Source organism: Caloenas nicobarica, chromosome Z (assembly GCF_036013445.1).
Source record: "Caloenas nicobarica isolate bCalNic1 chromosome Z, bCalNic1.hap1, whole genome shotgun sequence".
NCBI classification, from domain to species: Eukaryota; Metazoa; Chordata; class Aves; order Columbiformes; family Columbidae; genus Caloenas; species Caloenas nicobarica.
This window is the reverse complement of record NC_088284.1, coordinates 94153484-94168238: the sequence shown is the minus strand read 5'-3', so window position 1 is coordinate 94168238 and position 14755 is coordinate 94153484. Positions and strand designations below refer to the sequence as shown.

The window sequence follows — 14755 nt, the reverse complement described above, 5'->3', positions numbered from 1 at the left end:
ATGTTGCTTTGTGCTTCTAATTGTACATGGCAGATCTGTTCAGCCATGCTCAGCAAAACACTAGTGATTGATTTTCTTGAGAGAGACTTCAAGTCACCAGTTTTCCAAATGTGCTGCATCATCCTTTAAAACCATTTAGTGCACCTACATATTATAGACAATACACATTAGGATCACTGTATTTACAACAAATACTATCTAGTGTAGTCTACTTAATAGTGTAAGGCCCTACATAAACCCTTCGAGACCTGCTCAGCTGCTCGAGGGCCAAGAAGGTGGCTGGTGGTTCATCTGACTGACCAGCACAGCAGCACCAGCCACAAAACAACAAATGAAAGACCAAGTCTTGAAGCACTCGATAAATCTACAATGTGAAAAATTAAGAGCTTTGGGAAGAACCTCAGTGCACACCCACTTCAAGGACCAAACAGGATTTCCAGAGGGAGCTTGGCACAGTTTGGTTACAGCTACATTTGCTGTTGAACTCTGTTTAATAGTCTCTCAGTCTTTCCTGAAGATCTCCAGCAGTCAACCCATAAGGTGCACCACAGAAGAGGTGGTCTGTTGGGCAGTCACAGCCCTGGAGACCTTAGCCAATTGCTTTCACAAGACTCAAAAAAAAAAAAAAAAAAAAAAAAAAAAAAATCAAGCCAGTCATTCAACATCAACTGATACTTTTGTGGAACTTTCCAGTAAATGCAACTATGCTAAGCAGATAGATGTATATTTTAAATTTTTACTCTGACTTATGGTGAAAAGCATCAAATGTGGGCATTTCATAAGGGACAGAAATACCAGATTATGGATTTACTTTAAAATATTCAAGCTTGGTTTTGTGTTACAAGTCTTCCCATAACAGTTAAATGAGTAAGGTCTGAGGAATGGGTCTTCTTTCAGGCATGCTTCTAATGATATAAGTGACAGCGGGGTTAGGCAAAACCTGAGAACAGAGAAGAGTTATCAGGAACAACTCTGTGCATTCTGAAAATCAAGCATGCCTAACTTTAACCCTTAGAAAAGAGACTAGTAACCAATAGTCAGTGTAAAAAAATCTTTGTGCAAGAGGAACTCTGTTTTCTTGCAGGAGGATTATTTCACTAGACATTGCTCCTATGTGGCTAACAACTGTGTGCCCATACAGATAGGATCGCATCTAGGAGAAGGCCAGCCAAAAAGAGTAAGGCAGAAATTTCAAATTTATTTGCAAGACTACTGTTTCTTCTAAGATCAAAACCAAAACCCAAGAGCCAAAGCAGTGCAGGTGTTAAAAATCAAATGAAAAACATTTAAATATTAGCTTGCATTCCTCTAGGCAGATTCAGAATATCAGGAGTTAAATAATGCCCTGATAAAGCAACACAAATCAAGTTTTGTTTGTCTGCATGTCCTTTCTTTTCTAGTAAAGTCTTACCACAACTCTGCCTGAAAAATGTCCAGGAAGACAAATTCCACGCAAAATACCTACAGAGGTCTGTGGAAACAGACTAGGACCCAACAGGCACAGACGGAACTATCACAATCACTCTGAAGAAAACACAGGAAGGTCACATGAACAAGCATTGTTCAACATAATTAAAAAGTCAAGGTAAATTGAATATTTCTGCAAAATTAATACATATTAAAAAAGTAGTACTTATGTCACATAATTTTATGAAAGCATCAGTTAAAGATTCTGTGCAAAGGCATGCAGAAAGTATAAGCAGTTCTACAACAAGAGCAGTTCTTCAGATGTATGCCAGAATATGCAATTAGTTCAGCTATAAAGTTGTCTTTATTTCTATATTCCCTTGAAGTTGCATACAAGTTATTTGATGCAATATTGAAACAGAAGGCCGTTATCACTGCACTCATGGCATTGTTTGCACATCAAAACAACATGAGAAGAAAAACACGCATTAAAAATAATTTTTTTTTTCAAATGAACTCAAAGCAGCCAGTGATTCACTTAAAAATACGTGCTTTTTTGACTGTTTAGTATTATTTGAATGTATCCTTTTCCTTTGTAATGCTATTGCCTTAAGCATGAAATATAGCAGCTGAATCCCATATGAGTACCTTCCTGAAAGAATAAGCTAACGACTTCAGATCAAAATACTGCACAGATGAAAAAAGTTCTACTGAAGAAAATGACTAATGCTCCCTCTGCTCCAGATGAAACATATTTATAATACTCAGAGCACATCCGAAGGCACATCTGAAGGAAACTATCACACTCATTCTTGGGGGATATTTAGATGTGATTCATAGAGCGAAATTTAACCATTAAATACTCTGAATACACGTGGAAATCTTGTCGAATTTCATTCACATTAACAATAAGCATTACATACTTCCTCATACACAGTAAGCACAGGCATTGTGGGTTAAAACAATCAGACCAGCACTTTCCAGTTGTCATACTAATAAAATAAAGCTCTCTAGAAAGTTGAAATTTTGGTTGATCATTTTTAAATGCATGACAAAGCAGGAAAATGTGTGAACTTGGTGAAGAATATGCTCTGTAAAGGACTCACTAAGATATCCAGCACTTTGTGAGCAGCGTGCATTAGGGCACATGAGAGACCCTGGCTCTGTAGCAACGTACCCAGAAGAGGACTTGGCTTGACGCTGAATGACTTCTGCACTGAAGAAAATGCACTTGGCAGCCACCCCTCGTACGGTCACCCAGAGAGCGGGCACGAGGCCACTGTCCCTGCCCATCGGCACTGCAGCTCTCAAATGGACCCTGGCTATCAGTGGGTGGCTCATTGCAACCCTGCTGTGGTGCACCCAGGCTGCGCAGCTGCGGAAGAACGAGTTTGGAAGGAATTCACTGCTGACCTGCACATAAAAAGCCAAAAACCTGAGGGGATGAAAGATGCCTGCCAGGCCTGCTCCCACTGCTGTTGGCAGAGTCGACTGCAGCTGCGGCAGTGCCTGATTTACAGCAGTTTACACAGGAAGAAAATTAGGGATATAGCTGCTTATTCTTTATACTGGAAAAGAAATACATACTCAAATGTGTAACTGGAGACACCAAAGGATCCCCTGTTTCTTATTTCACATATACCTAAAACAAGTTTGAACATGGGGACAGGGCACATTTATAAACCCCACCGCGTTGGACAGAAGTTCAAAGTAGGATCTGACATGTTCTGCCACTGGGCAGACACAGCCTTTTTCCTCCCAATCACAGCAATGCCTAACAGATACCAACATTGCTTTTTTTTTTTTTTTTAATAAAATCTTTCCTAAAAGGCATATGGTATGGGTTGTCATGTCCATACCAAACTCAAAGTACTTCCCTTGTAAGACACTAATTCATCACATGTTGCTGTTTCCAGAACCATTAAGAGGAAGATGTAGTATAGGATGTAATGTCCATTTTCTACGTGGGGTTGTGGGAAGTCTGACCATTCAGACAACAAAATAGGTACAAGGAAAGCAGCTCTACCTGACTTGCTAGCTGTCTGGTTTTGGAAGAAGAGATGTGCTTAGATATACAACAGTAGGCTTTTCTTGTGGAAAATCTGCACTAATTGCTCACACTTCATACATCCAGTTGTGTCTAAATAACTTCTGGCAACAACTACGAGCTTATTGTTATAAGACAGAGTAACAGGGAGAGTAAGACACAATCTTCAGTTTTAAGGTTTTTTTAAAAATTCCTTTTATTTTAGAACTTCTAGAATTTCCAGTTTGTTCAAGATGCTGGTATACTTCTGTCCTATCTCCCTCTATTTCTGTTATTTTGCCATATGGTGAACATGTTTTTATGAAGTAAGAGAACTTTATTTGCATCTGTCTTGTGTGACTAAAGTTAAGAGAAACATCATTTTGTAGTTCTAAACCTGACATTTTGCAGATAATTATTCGAAGAAAAATACCTGGACAGTCCAGCTTTAATTATCTAAGATAAAGTACTTTATTTGCCTTCTAATAGCTGAAGTAATTCTGCATCCCTGAGCCAAAGGAAATGCTGAGCTTTTCAGATAGGAATTTTTCCCAGCAGTATCTGCCTTGAGGGTACTAGATCCAAAACATTAATTTCTCCCCAGGCCTAAGGGAACAGATTGCCTGGGCTGGAATAAGTAACTATGAACCATTACCAGGACAGGCACCAGGGTCACCAGAACACAGGCTTCAAGACCAACAATTTGATATTAACCTGCCACAGGTCTTCCTTGCTAGCAGCTGTACAAAGAGATGTCGCAAGGATCTCTTTTGCTAACACAGAAGAGGCTCACAAAACCTAAAATCCTGAGCCACAGAGGGAGACAGCTGTGGGCAGCATGCACAGGCTTTGTGCCTTTTTCATTCTAACTAAAGGGCATGAAAATACTCTCTCCCTATTGACTAAAACATATTGGCTTATTCTGAAAAGACCATCTTGTGTTGCTACAACACATTTCACAGTGACTTTTCTCTCAACGATGACTCATTTCCAATAAGAAAGTGTGTTCTTTGGGATTCAGAGGAGCTATAACAAAGTGATAAAGCCCAGTAATTTGCTCTTTGAGGATAACAGGACTTGGGCTCCCTTTTGTAAAAGGCAAGTTTGGTTTGAGGAGATATGGTCCCGGAGTTATTGTATCTTGTAAGGCCAGAACAACCATCATCACTAATATATATCTTCCAGACATATTTAAAAAGGCATCCATTGGAGGAGGCTGATTAAAAAGAAAAATCAGCATTCTTTGCTTTCATCTCTCCAGCATATATATGTATGTCTGTCTATGTATGTCTTTCCTGTACAGTCCACAGCATTTTTTTCCTATAGGCCATGGCATAAATGCCAAAAAGCACTGGAATTGAACAATTCAGAGACTTAGTTTCTGTGTAGACTTCTATAGTACTATACAGTTCTTTGGCAACTGCTGCTAGATTGAAGTGATTGGCAATGGTTACTATGTAACTGGTGTTTATTCTTTGCAAACCTTGCAAATAAAATTATTTTGTAAGAGATAAATATGCAACCAGGCTTGGAAAATCCCATTTGTAAAAATGCTGTAGAATTCATGAATGGAAGTGTGCCTGAGAAATCACATGAACCTCATTCAAGGTGCAATCAATAACACCTGGATTCAAAAGAGAGCAAATCCTAATCACATCAGCAAATACAGAACTACTTTCTATTTGAAAATCCTATATATTAATATTTTGCATTAAAAATACTTTATGGAGGAGAAGGAATTCATCGGATATGACTGGATTAAAAGTATTTTCTAATTCTACTAAGACAACAGTCTTTTGTGAAGCAAACTCATTTACCTCTGATTTTTGTAGTTTAGAAGTAAATTACATTCTATTTACCTTATCAAGCAATTTCTTACCTCAGGTCCTGGAGGACCCAGTGGTCCATGGGATCCGGGTTCTCCGATTTTCCCCTTAAAAAAATCCACACAGTTAGATTTTTAATGATAATTTACTCTTTTTAAAAAAAAAAAACAACAGATTGTTATGAAGATTTTTAAAACATTTATCAAAAAGAAAGCCAACAAAACTGTTGAGATGATTTTTGCACTAAATAGGAAATCTTAGAACAGCCGCTTTTTGGACTCAATTACACTAGTTCTTCATATATCTTTGAATTCACAAGGAAAAGTGCAAATTAGCTTTAGTAAAATTAAACTGGGAGTTTTCAGATGGTCCAAATAGTTGTATAAAAAACGTCCTTGAAATATATAACTGTTTTCTTAACAAAGCTATGTGATATTTAAAAGTACAGAAAGTAACTGTTATGGCTATTGGTTTACATACTTACCTACATAGTTTAAGTACCCAAACATGGTCAAAGAAATGGCAGTTTTGTCATTAATAATAGTTAAATGAGGTCCTATCCACATGTTTTGTGAATCTATCATATACAAATCCTGACACACATAAAAACTGACCAAAACATTTCTCTATCTGTTCTTCCACATTTTTAAAAGTTTGCTGCTGTTGCTGCCATAGGTAGGTGTTCCTTGAGCAAAATTCAAGTCTGACTTGCAAAATCTTTTTTTTTGTTTTTAATATAAATTGTTTTGTGTAAATGTATTCTACAAAGTTAAACATACTACTTACAGGACTGAGTTCTCTTATCTTAATTTAACATAACTCAAGAAGTTAGTAACATTCGGTTTGTGCTTAAAATCCACAACTGTTCAGGAATAGGCTAATTCACATGCTTACCCTTAAATGAAAATGCTTATATTTTTGAAGGAAAAAAGGTCGAGTTTCTCCATCGAAGCTTAAGCAAATTTGTGGGTTTTGCAGGGTTAATGTTTATACTATAAATTCTCTGGGACAAATAAAATTTTTTTTATTGAGTTTCAGGGCCTGTGATATTAATGAGGTCTAAGTAGGTTTATCAGATAGTGGTTTCATTGCACCTAAGAAAATTGAGACTTGAGTGATGAATTCTTTAATAGCATTGGATATTGTCAGCTTTTAATTATACACTGAAAAGAGGCAGACAGTAGTGCTAAAAACAGGTGAGGAAGAAGCCAGGTAACCCTGTGCAATGCCTTTTCTGCCTCAGCATTTACAAACCAGCAGAAGTGGCAGCACTGTACAGATGCCTTTGCAGTTGCTAAAAATCAGTAAATATTAGAATTCATGACTACTCCTATCCCTTTGAGAAATACCTGCCCATTACTAATGAGAATTCCCAGAGTCTCTCCAAATCCAGATAGCCCAAATAGTTATCTTGGTAGCTCCCAAAGCTCTCATTGGATTTGTTTCAAACATTACCAACACGTCTATTCCCCCGCAAAGAATATCTAATATCCTAAGTACTCCCGTATTAAAATCTGACATATATACTGATCTCTGTAGAAAGATCTCACATATTCAGATCTGACTCACTCACTAACCAGTCACTAGAAATAAAAGCAGCTTAGACCTTATTCTTCGTGCATTTGGAATTAAGTACCTTCTAGAGGATTCCACGCAGTGTAAGCATAAGATATGAAGTATCAAATCACACAGAATCACAGAATCACAGAATGTTAGGGATTGGAAGGGACCTCAAAAGATCATCTAGTCCAATCCCCCTGCCAGAGCAGGAACACCTAGGTGAGGTTACACAGGAAGGCGTCCAGGCGGGTTTTGAATGTCTCCAGAGAAGGAGAATCCACAATCCCCCTGGGCAGCCTGTTCCAGTGTTCCGTCACCCTCACTGAGAAGAAGTTTCTTCTCACATTTAAGTGGAACCTCTTGTGTTCCAGCTTGAACCCATTACCCCTCGTCTTACTGTTGGTTGTCACCGAGAAGAGCCTGGCTCCATCCTCGTGACACCCACCCTTTATATATTTATAAACATTAATGAGGTCACCCCTCAGTCTCCTCTTCTCCAAGCTAAAGAGACCCAGCTCCCTCAGCCTTTCCTCATAAGGGAGATGCTCCACTCCCTTAATCATCTTTGTGGCCCTGCGCTGGACTCTCTCCAGCAGTTCCCTGTCCTTCTTGAACTGAGGGGCCCAGAACTGGACACAATATTCCAGATGAGGTCTCACCAGGGCAGAGTAGAGGGGAAGCAGAACCTCTCTCGACCTACTAACCACCCCCCTTCTAATACACCCCAGGATGCCATTGGCCTTCTTGGCCACAAGGGCACAGTGCTGGCTCATGGTCATCCTGCTGTCCACCAGGACCCCCAGGTCCCTTTCCCCTACACTGCTCTCTAATAGGTCATTCCCCAACCTGTACTGGAACCTGGGGTTGTTCCTGCCCAGATGCAAGACTCTACATTTCCCCTTGTTATATTTCATTAAATTTTTCCCCGCCCAACTCTCCAGCCTGTCCAGATCTCGCTGGATGGCAGCACAGCCCTCTGGCGTGTCAGCCACTCCTCCCAGCTTGGTGTCATCAGCAAACTTGCTGATAGTACACTCAATTCCCTCATCCAAGTCATTGATGAATATATTGAACAGTATTGGTCCCAGAACTGACCCTTGAGGCACTCCACTAGATACAGGCCTCAAATATAACAACATATAGTGATATACTGAGAGCAAAAATTGATGTGTAAACTTACTGGGGGTCCTGGCTTTCCTCTGATCCCTGGGGGTCCTGGTAAACCAAGAGCACCCTGAAAAAAAGAAAGTTATTAGATACACATGATAATGTCTTGCTTGTTATGTTAGAAGCAACAGATTGCTACACTTTGCCACTTGAAACAGGCTTCGAAATAATTCTGTGGGATGAGAAATGTCTTCTAACATACAACTTCCATCAAAAGAGTTTTCACAGGATGTGCTATTTCAGTGACTTCTGATGTACTAGCCAAATAGGAAAGATGATATTTATCCCAGTTTCACGATATGAAGGTGCATGCCAGACCATGTGCTGCTGTTACCCACAACTGGTCCAGGTGAGTTGCAGATGAACCCAAAGGTTCAAGGGAAAAATATATTTTACAACAGTTTCTTAGCAGGTTTCAGATCATACCATCATTTTTTTTCTTGTTTTATACATCACTGAACACACAGCAGCCAGAATGCTGGCCATGACCTTTACTTGTTCGCTGCTTTCCATGACTAAGTTTTAATTAGCATAGCATTTCTTAAAATGTTAGTTCAGTAGTACCCAGTAACTTTTACTACAGCATTCTACTTTTATGCAACTGACTTGTTGCATTTTAAGAGACTCAGAAGCCTGATGAAGTTGCTGAAATTGGACAATTTTGTAAAACAGTGCAATTATAAATTACCTTGTCTCCTGGGTACCCCTGGTCTCCCGGCTCTCCTGCAAGGCCATGTTCACCCTAAACAACATATTTTATACAGACATATGTATGTGGCTTTTATGGGGTAGTTATCAGAATTAGAAAATGATAAAATTTTAAATACGAAATAATTAATCTAAAACAGATCTTTGAATGACAATGCAAGATGCTGCACAGAAGCACTCTTCCAGGAAACCCTACAGACACAGCACTGGATCTTGTTATGCCCCATAGTAACTGCTCTGTCCAGAAGTAAGTTTGTCTAAAGCACCAGATGGTAAGACTGAAGTAATTTTAAAAAAAAAAGCCAGAAGATAATAGAAATCAAAAGAAAAAAAAGAAGGCTTTGTCAAGTAAATTATTTTGCTCAAGATTTAATGAAAGGAGTCTGAAAGAACAATATATCTCTAAGATAATGGAAATATTTAAGTCACCTTATCACCTTTCATTCCAGGCTGTCCCATACTCCCTGGGAGACCCTATTAAAATGAAAGAAAAAAAAATCCAATGTTTGTCTGTAATTTGGAAAGCAGCACAGACACTGGGCTGTGGGATCGTTTAGCACTGTACCGTAGGCCCTGGAATTCCTGATGGTCCACTCAGTCCTGCCAGCCCCATGTCTCCCTGTGAGACAGCAAGAAAGGCGACGGCATTAAATATTTGATGAAATGGGGTAATTTAAAGACTGGTAACAGATTGTGGCATTTTCTGCACCACAGAGAAAAACCAAAATCTTTTTCAGGCTAATTTCTTGGGGTAAAAGGTATCTATATTATAAGCCCTTCACTTTTACAGTTCTCAGCCACATCAGTGGAAACACAGAAAACCAAATTTCCCCCTTTTCCTGTAGATTCTGTAGTGAGCAGAAGACAGCAGTGCATTAGGCAATGCAGAACAAGGAAGCTTTCCTTTGTAGCACAGCTGCATGTTCAGTGGCTATTCCCTCTGTCCTTAGGGCTACGTGACATCATTTGGCTTAAAGCAATTATTCTGCTGTGAGTAGCATCATAAAAAGTGACTTTTTCTAGGATTTCTCATCTCTTGGCAACTTCTACAAGTTAAGAAAAAGAGATGGGATTCTTCTAAAATACCAAGTATGCAAACTTAACCGAAGTTCTGGCAGGCATGCTAACTTCCTCTGTTCTCATGTACCTTCAAAGCCTTTACTACATCTCTCCTTTCTGGGATTTATATGGACAGTTTCATGACTTGAAAAAGAAAACTGAACCAGAAATAAAAAATTTAAGAACCTAAAAAAGAAGAAGAAAAAAAAAAAAATCAACACAGCAACAGCAATAACATTAATGAAAAATGGTGAGCTAAACATAAGAAATTATTTAGCAATAGTTAGAACTATAGTACAGAGGGGGGAAAAAAAAAATCTCTCCCTACCTAGTCTACCTCTGGTGGAAAAAAAGAAAAGAAAAACAAACAAACAAACCAACCAACCCACACAACCCTCCACAGCGTTAACACCTCTGTGGCTATGCAAGCATTTAGCAACAAATATGAATATAGAAATCTTTTGCCACTTGCTGAGAGTGACACATAAAAGATGAGATGGACATCTACTGACTTCCAGTTCAGCACACATCAATTATTCTCTGGAGACTCATTCAGCACTGTTTGCAAAAACATTCTTCTGCAGCCAAAATTGGGCTCATGGCTCACTGAAGAAAAAGGAAGACTGATGACTTAGCGTCTCAGTGGTGCTCCCCACTCCATATTGCTTTAGCTTTCCATGACTGCTTAAATGATATATTCTGTCATATTAGCCTATGCCAAGATAAATTGTTTATATTGCTGTCTCTTACTTGTCCTATATATTCTAGTTCAGCAAAGCATTTTTGTGTTAATGATACTGTACATTGAAATGCATACTTATGGTAATAATAGGATTGATTGAAAAAAATCACAGAGGGGTACTGAGCTGGGAAATTTAGCTTACAAAAGCAATGGGAAGAAGTTCCAAAACAGCTTTACAAAATTCAGGTTGATGAAACTCCTGTGCCAGTCTCTGGAGACATTGGCTGACCAAATTAACAGCAAAGAACTGGGACTACACAAAAATAAAACTGAAAAAGTGATCTCCCTGATAAGAAAAGGGTTGAAATAATATGTCTGTCAATTTTAAAAATCATCCTTCATCTAAAACATCCTCGCTACATGTTAGCACATGCTTATCAGTTTGGCTAAAACTTCCTGATAGAAAACAAAAGTTACTTCAGCTACATAAAGCGTACCTTTCTGACAACTTCTATGTGACAAGGGAAACTAAAACCAAATTGCTTTTACCTGTCAAAAAGATAAGATACCAGAAAAAGAAAACTAAAACACACCAAAAAAAAAAAAAAGAAAAAACCCAAACAAGAACACATAAAAAAGAAAAGCTAGCTCTAGTACCTGAAAAGTCTTCATCTTATTAAAACTCATGGCCTTGCAAATCTTGAGAGACTAACTACTCAGGCAGCCAAAACTCTGAACTTGGCAACAGCTTTGTATACTGAAGAAAACATGGAAGGAAGGAATTCTTGGACTCAGCTTGCTGATGCTGCTCACTTTACCATTGTTCTCATGAACAAACACAAAAACATAATTAGCTCTTGACGCTGCATACAGCTGGGCTGGGCAAGCTATCTGAATTAATGCTGTTGGGTTCTGCCAGAATAATATATTTAATCTCATGTTCAATATTGCATCTTATAACAGCATAATGTGTTATAATTGACTAAGTGGTTTAGAACAAACATTGAGGTGTCTAGCTCTTTACACAATTTTGAATGACCGTGGGCATCTGCCACATGAAAACAGAGGCCAGGGTGCACAAACCCATTTGGAGACAGGTGTGGTCAAGGACCAGGGCTGCACCACACAAGCTGTACTTGGGAATGCTGGGGTCACCTGAAATTCCCCCAGGGTCTTGTGAAATTCTGCTACAGTTTAAAGAGTGCAATGGTCCCTCATAAAGAAACTCTGGAACAGAGCACAGTTCTTCCAATTATCTTACTGACTGGGAAAGTGGGAACCAGAGTAACTAATACGATGCAATGCAGAGACACAGGAGTGTATAATAGTGAATTTTACTGATGATTCCTACATGTTGTGGTAGTATCCACAAAGGACTCATGCCACCAGATACTGAAGTGCTCTTTAGCCGTGTTCTGACCTTATTTCAAAATCCCATCTAGATTTGCTGATGCTTTGGAAGCTCCCAAAGGCTGATCAGAAACCTGAAGAAAACATTGCTGGGCCATTTTGCTCAACTGCAAAATCTTACTGTACCAGTAAGGTCTTATAAACTATGGAGAATTCTTAATAACTGCTCCTGAGTTGCATTTCTAATGTGTCTTGGCTAAATAAGATAAAATATCTTCAAAAACACCCTAATACATCTGTAAGATCTATTAAGCAGTTGGAAGGACACACAATCACCCTACCTTTATGGAGCGGCATTTCTACATCGTAAGCACTTGTCCATGTGTATTTTTGTTCACACATTTGTCATCCCAAACACTAAACTCAGAAGACCAGAGGCTCATTTGCAAAACTATTTCTGTCCCCAAAAAGTCATCATTTTTCAGCATATATACACACACCTCAGCTATGTTTGAAAATATTGCCCTTTTTCAAGAAGTAATGCTGGCTTTAGGGGTATAAACTAACAAACTTGTTTATTTCAAATAAAACCACCAGACACACCAGATCAGAAATAAGCATACAAATCCAAATCAAGTATAGGAGTAGTCCATACCAGCAATATGAGAGTAGTTTTGTAGAGTTATTTTAATTAAAATCATGGCTAAATAAAACAAAATCTGCTTAAATCCCTGGATTCTTACATTTGTTTGTATTGTTTCACAAACACACAGGACAACTATTCCAATGAAGCCATATCAAATTAAGTAATAAAACTGTACTCACTCTTAGTCCTGGAAATCCAGGAGGACCAACACCACCAACAATTCCCTTCAAAGAAAATGAATTTTAGATTACCTAAATTTTACCATTTTAAAAAATTCCCAATGATAAATAAAGTGATCTGCAAAGCAAATCAATTGGGATTTTTTATAGAAAGTTCTTGAAGAATGACAGCTTATCACTATATAGAGGAATATGCTTATTAAAATCCCTGATCGTGGAATTAGATCTCAAGATATTTGCATCATTAAATCATTCCTGCATTACCAAGGAATATGAGATTTGTTACCATGATATTTAAAGCGAGAATAAGAAAAAATAATTTGGGGGGGTAGAAAAAAACCACGAGAAAGATAAATAGAAAATAGAAAATAAATAGAAATAAATAGAAACCCAGCTCAGTTCAAAGAAACACCTTTGCAAACTAAAGGCTATGCTCTTTATGAAAAATTATTTCTTGATACAAACTGCAGTATTTGTACCTTATGTAGAAGCAACAAATCCAACAGTACAGTACTACTGCATCTGTTGCACTCAAGTTTAACTCAGAGGCTAAAATTCTGAACATCGTGGAAAAGAGATGTCAAGCCTCTTTGCCCTTTGTGAAAGGGATATTGTAGCTCTCCAGGTTGGCACACCTCGCACAGGCTGCCCTGACACTTGAGACCTGCTACTCAATGGAAATCATACACAGGGTTCATTGCAGCCCATCAGCACCCACACTGAAGGGTAGCTTTCATCCAAGCAAACCTGGGCCATTTCTGAAGCTGCCCAACATGGCATGGCTGCTGGGCACAGCACAGAGGACACCTTTGTGCTCTCCCAGCTCCTCTGGTGCCTACACACCTCCTCCAACCTGCTCCAAGCTACGCACAAGGGAAGCTGATGGCTCTAGCAACATCCTCCAAGGCATACTGACATCCTCAGAGAAATGAGAGGGTGTTGTGGAAATCAAGGGTGGCATTACTCTGTTCAGCAGAAGAAATTAGGCGTGGAGACAAAAGTCATTAGCGTCAAGTCAGCACATGGGAAAAAATGTCTTCCCTTCAAGTTCCTGCCACCACAGGCCTCCCAGGCAGCCCCTGCTCCCCACTGCCAGCTCAGGAACAGGCTCTGTAAATACCCCATTAGCACTGCAGCCCCTGCAGCTGCAACCCTGGCCCATTGCCTGAACAAGCCCTGCGGGGTGATTTTTGGGGAGGAGGGGAGCAGGGCTACTGCCTTTCTGAGAAGGTGGTAAGATCAGCAGCTGTCTTGGCAGATTAGAAGGAACTTGTTTGCAAACGCCTGTGTTAAAACAGGCTTCTTTGTAAAGTGCAAGTCTGTAATTTCAGATGCAGGCTTTGTGAGTTTGTTTCTATTGAAGTACTGTTGTTCTGCAGATCTTGTGGAAAGAGCTGTATCAGGAAAGAAGAGAAACTTGAGAGTACCAGGAGGGGAAGGAAGAACTCCCCTTTTTATATCATTTGCAGAGCAACTGGTGACATTCACAACCCCTCAGAGGGTTTTCAAGATGAAAAGCACCCTAGTGACATCACCTAACATTGCCGTGAGCAGGAACTTTGCCTCAGGGACCAGAAATGCAAAACAATTTTTTTCATGTTTCAAAATGTTGACAGCAAAATGTCAGTAACTCACCAGCAAAATTCATGTAAGCTTTTATAAAATCAGTTTCTATGATGGGTGTCAGGAAAGGGCAGGTCTTCAGAAAGGAGACCATCTCTGCCCGGTTGCTGAGTCTGGTCCATATCAGAACAACCTTTAGACACAAACTGATAGCAGTCTCCAAAGGAGCATTCAACAACAAAATCAGATTCAAATCAGCTGCTCTTGTGCCCAGCATTTATTGCTGTTCCCTTCTTTGTCCCAAAGCCCTGTCACTCTTTTTTCGTATCAAAGGAAACCTGAGTTTGGAGTCTGCAGCCAGAGTTTTCCTACAAATACAGCAAGACAGCAAAGCTGCTTTGAGGGCAGCTAGTGAAGTGACACGTCTGTGTCACAGTTTGAATACCACACCATGAGAGCACTTTAGCCTGCACGTGCTGCCAAGGACAAAGCTGTTATCATACTGATTATAATGCACTAAACAACATACTAGCATAATTGTGTTCAGTAACAGTTCAAAGGATGGAATCAGCGATCAAATGC

General features: G+C 39.3%; 1 protein-coding gene across 1 annotated transcript in view; it reads right to left on the bottom strand.

Moving 5' to 3' along the window:
• The window catches only part of COL24A1 (collagen type XXIV alpha 1 chain), a 144167-nt gene that overhangs the window by 82040 nt on the left and 47372 nt on the right, over positions 1–14755 (bottom strand). Inside the window, exons 14-19 of the mRNA XM_065656280.1 lie at positions 12611–12655; positions 9260–9313; positions 9124–9168; positions 8675–8728; positions 8000–8053; positions 5313–5366 (exon numbers count right to left, since the gene is read on the bottom strand). Coding sequence (XP_065512352.1) covers positions 5313–5366; positions 8000–8053; positions 8675–8728; positions 9124–9168; positions 9260–9313; positions 12611–12655 — 306 coding nt within the window. The remainder of the gene's footprint in view (positions 1–5312; positions 5367–7999; positions 8054–8674; positions 8729–9123; positions 9169–9259; positions 9314–12610; positions 12656–14755) is intronic.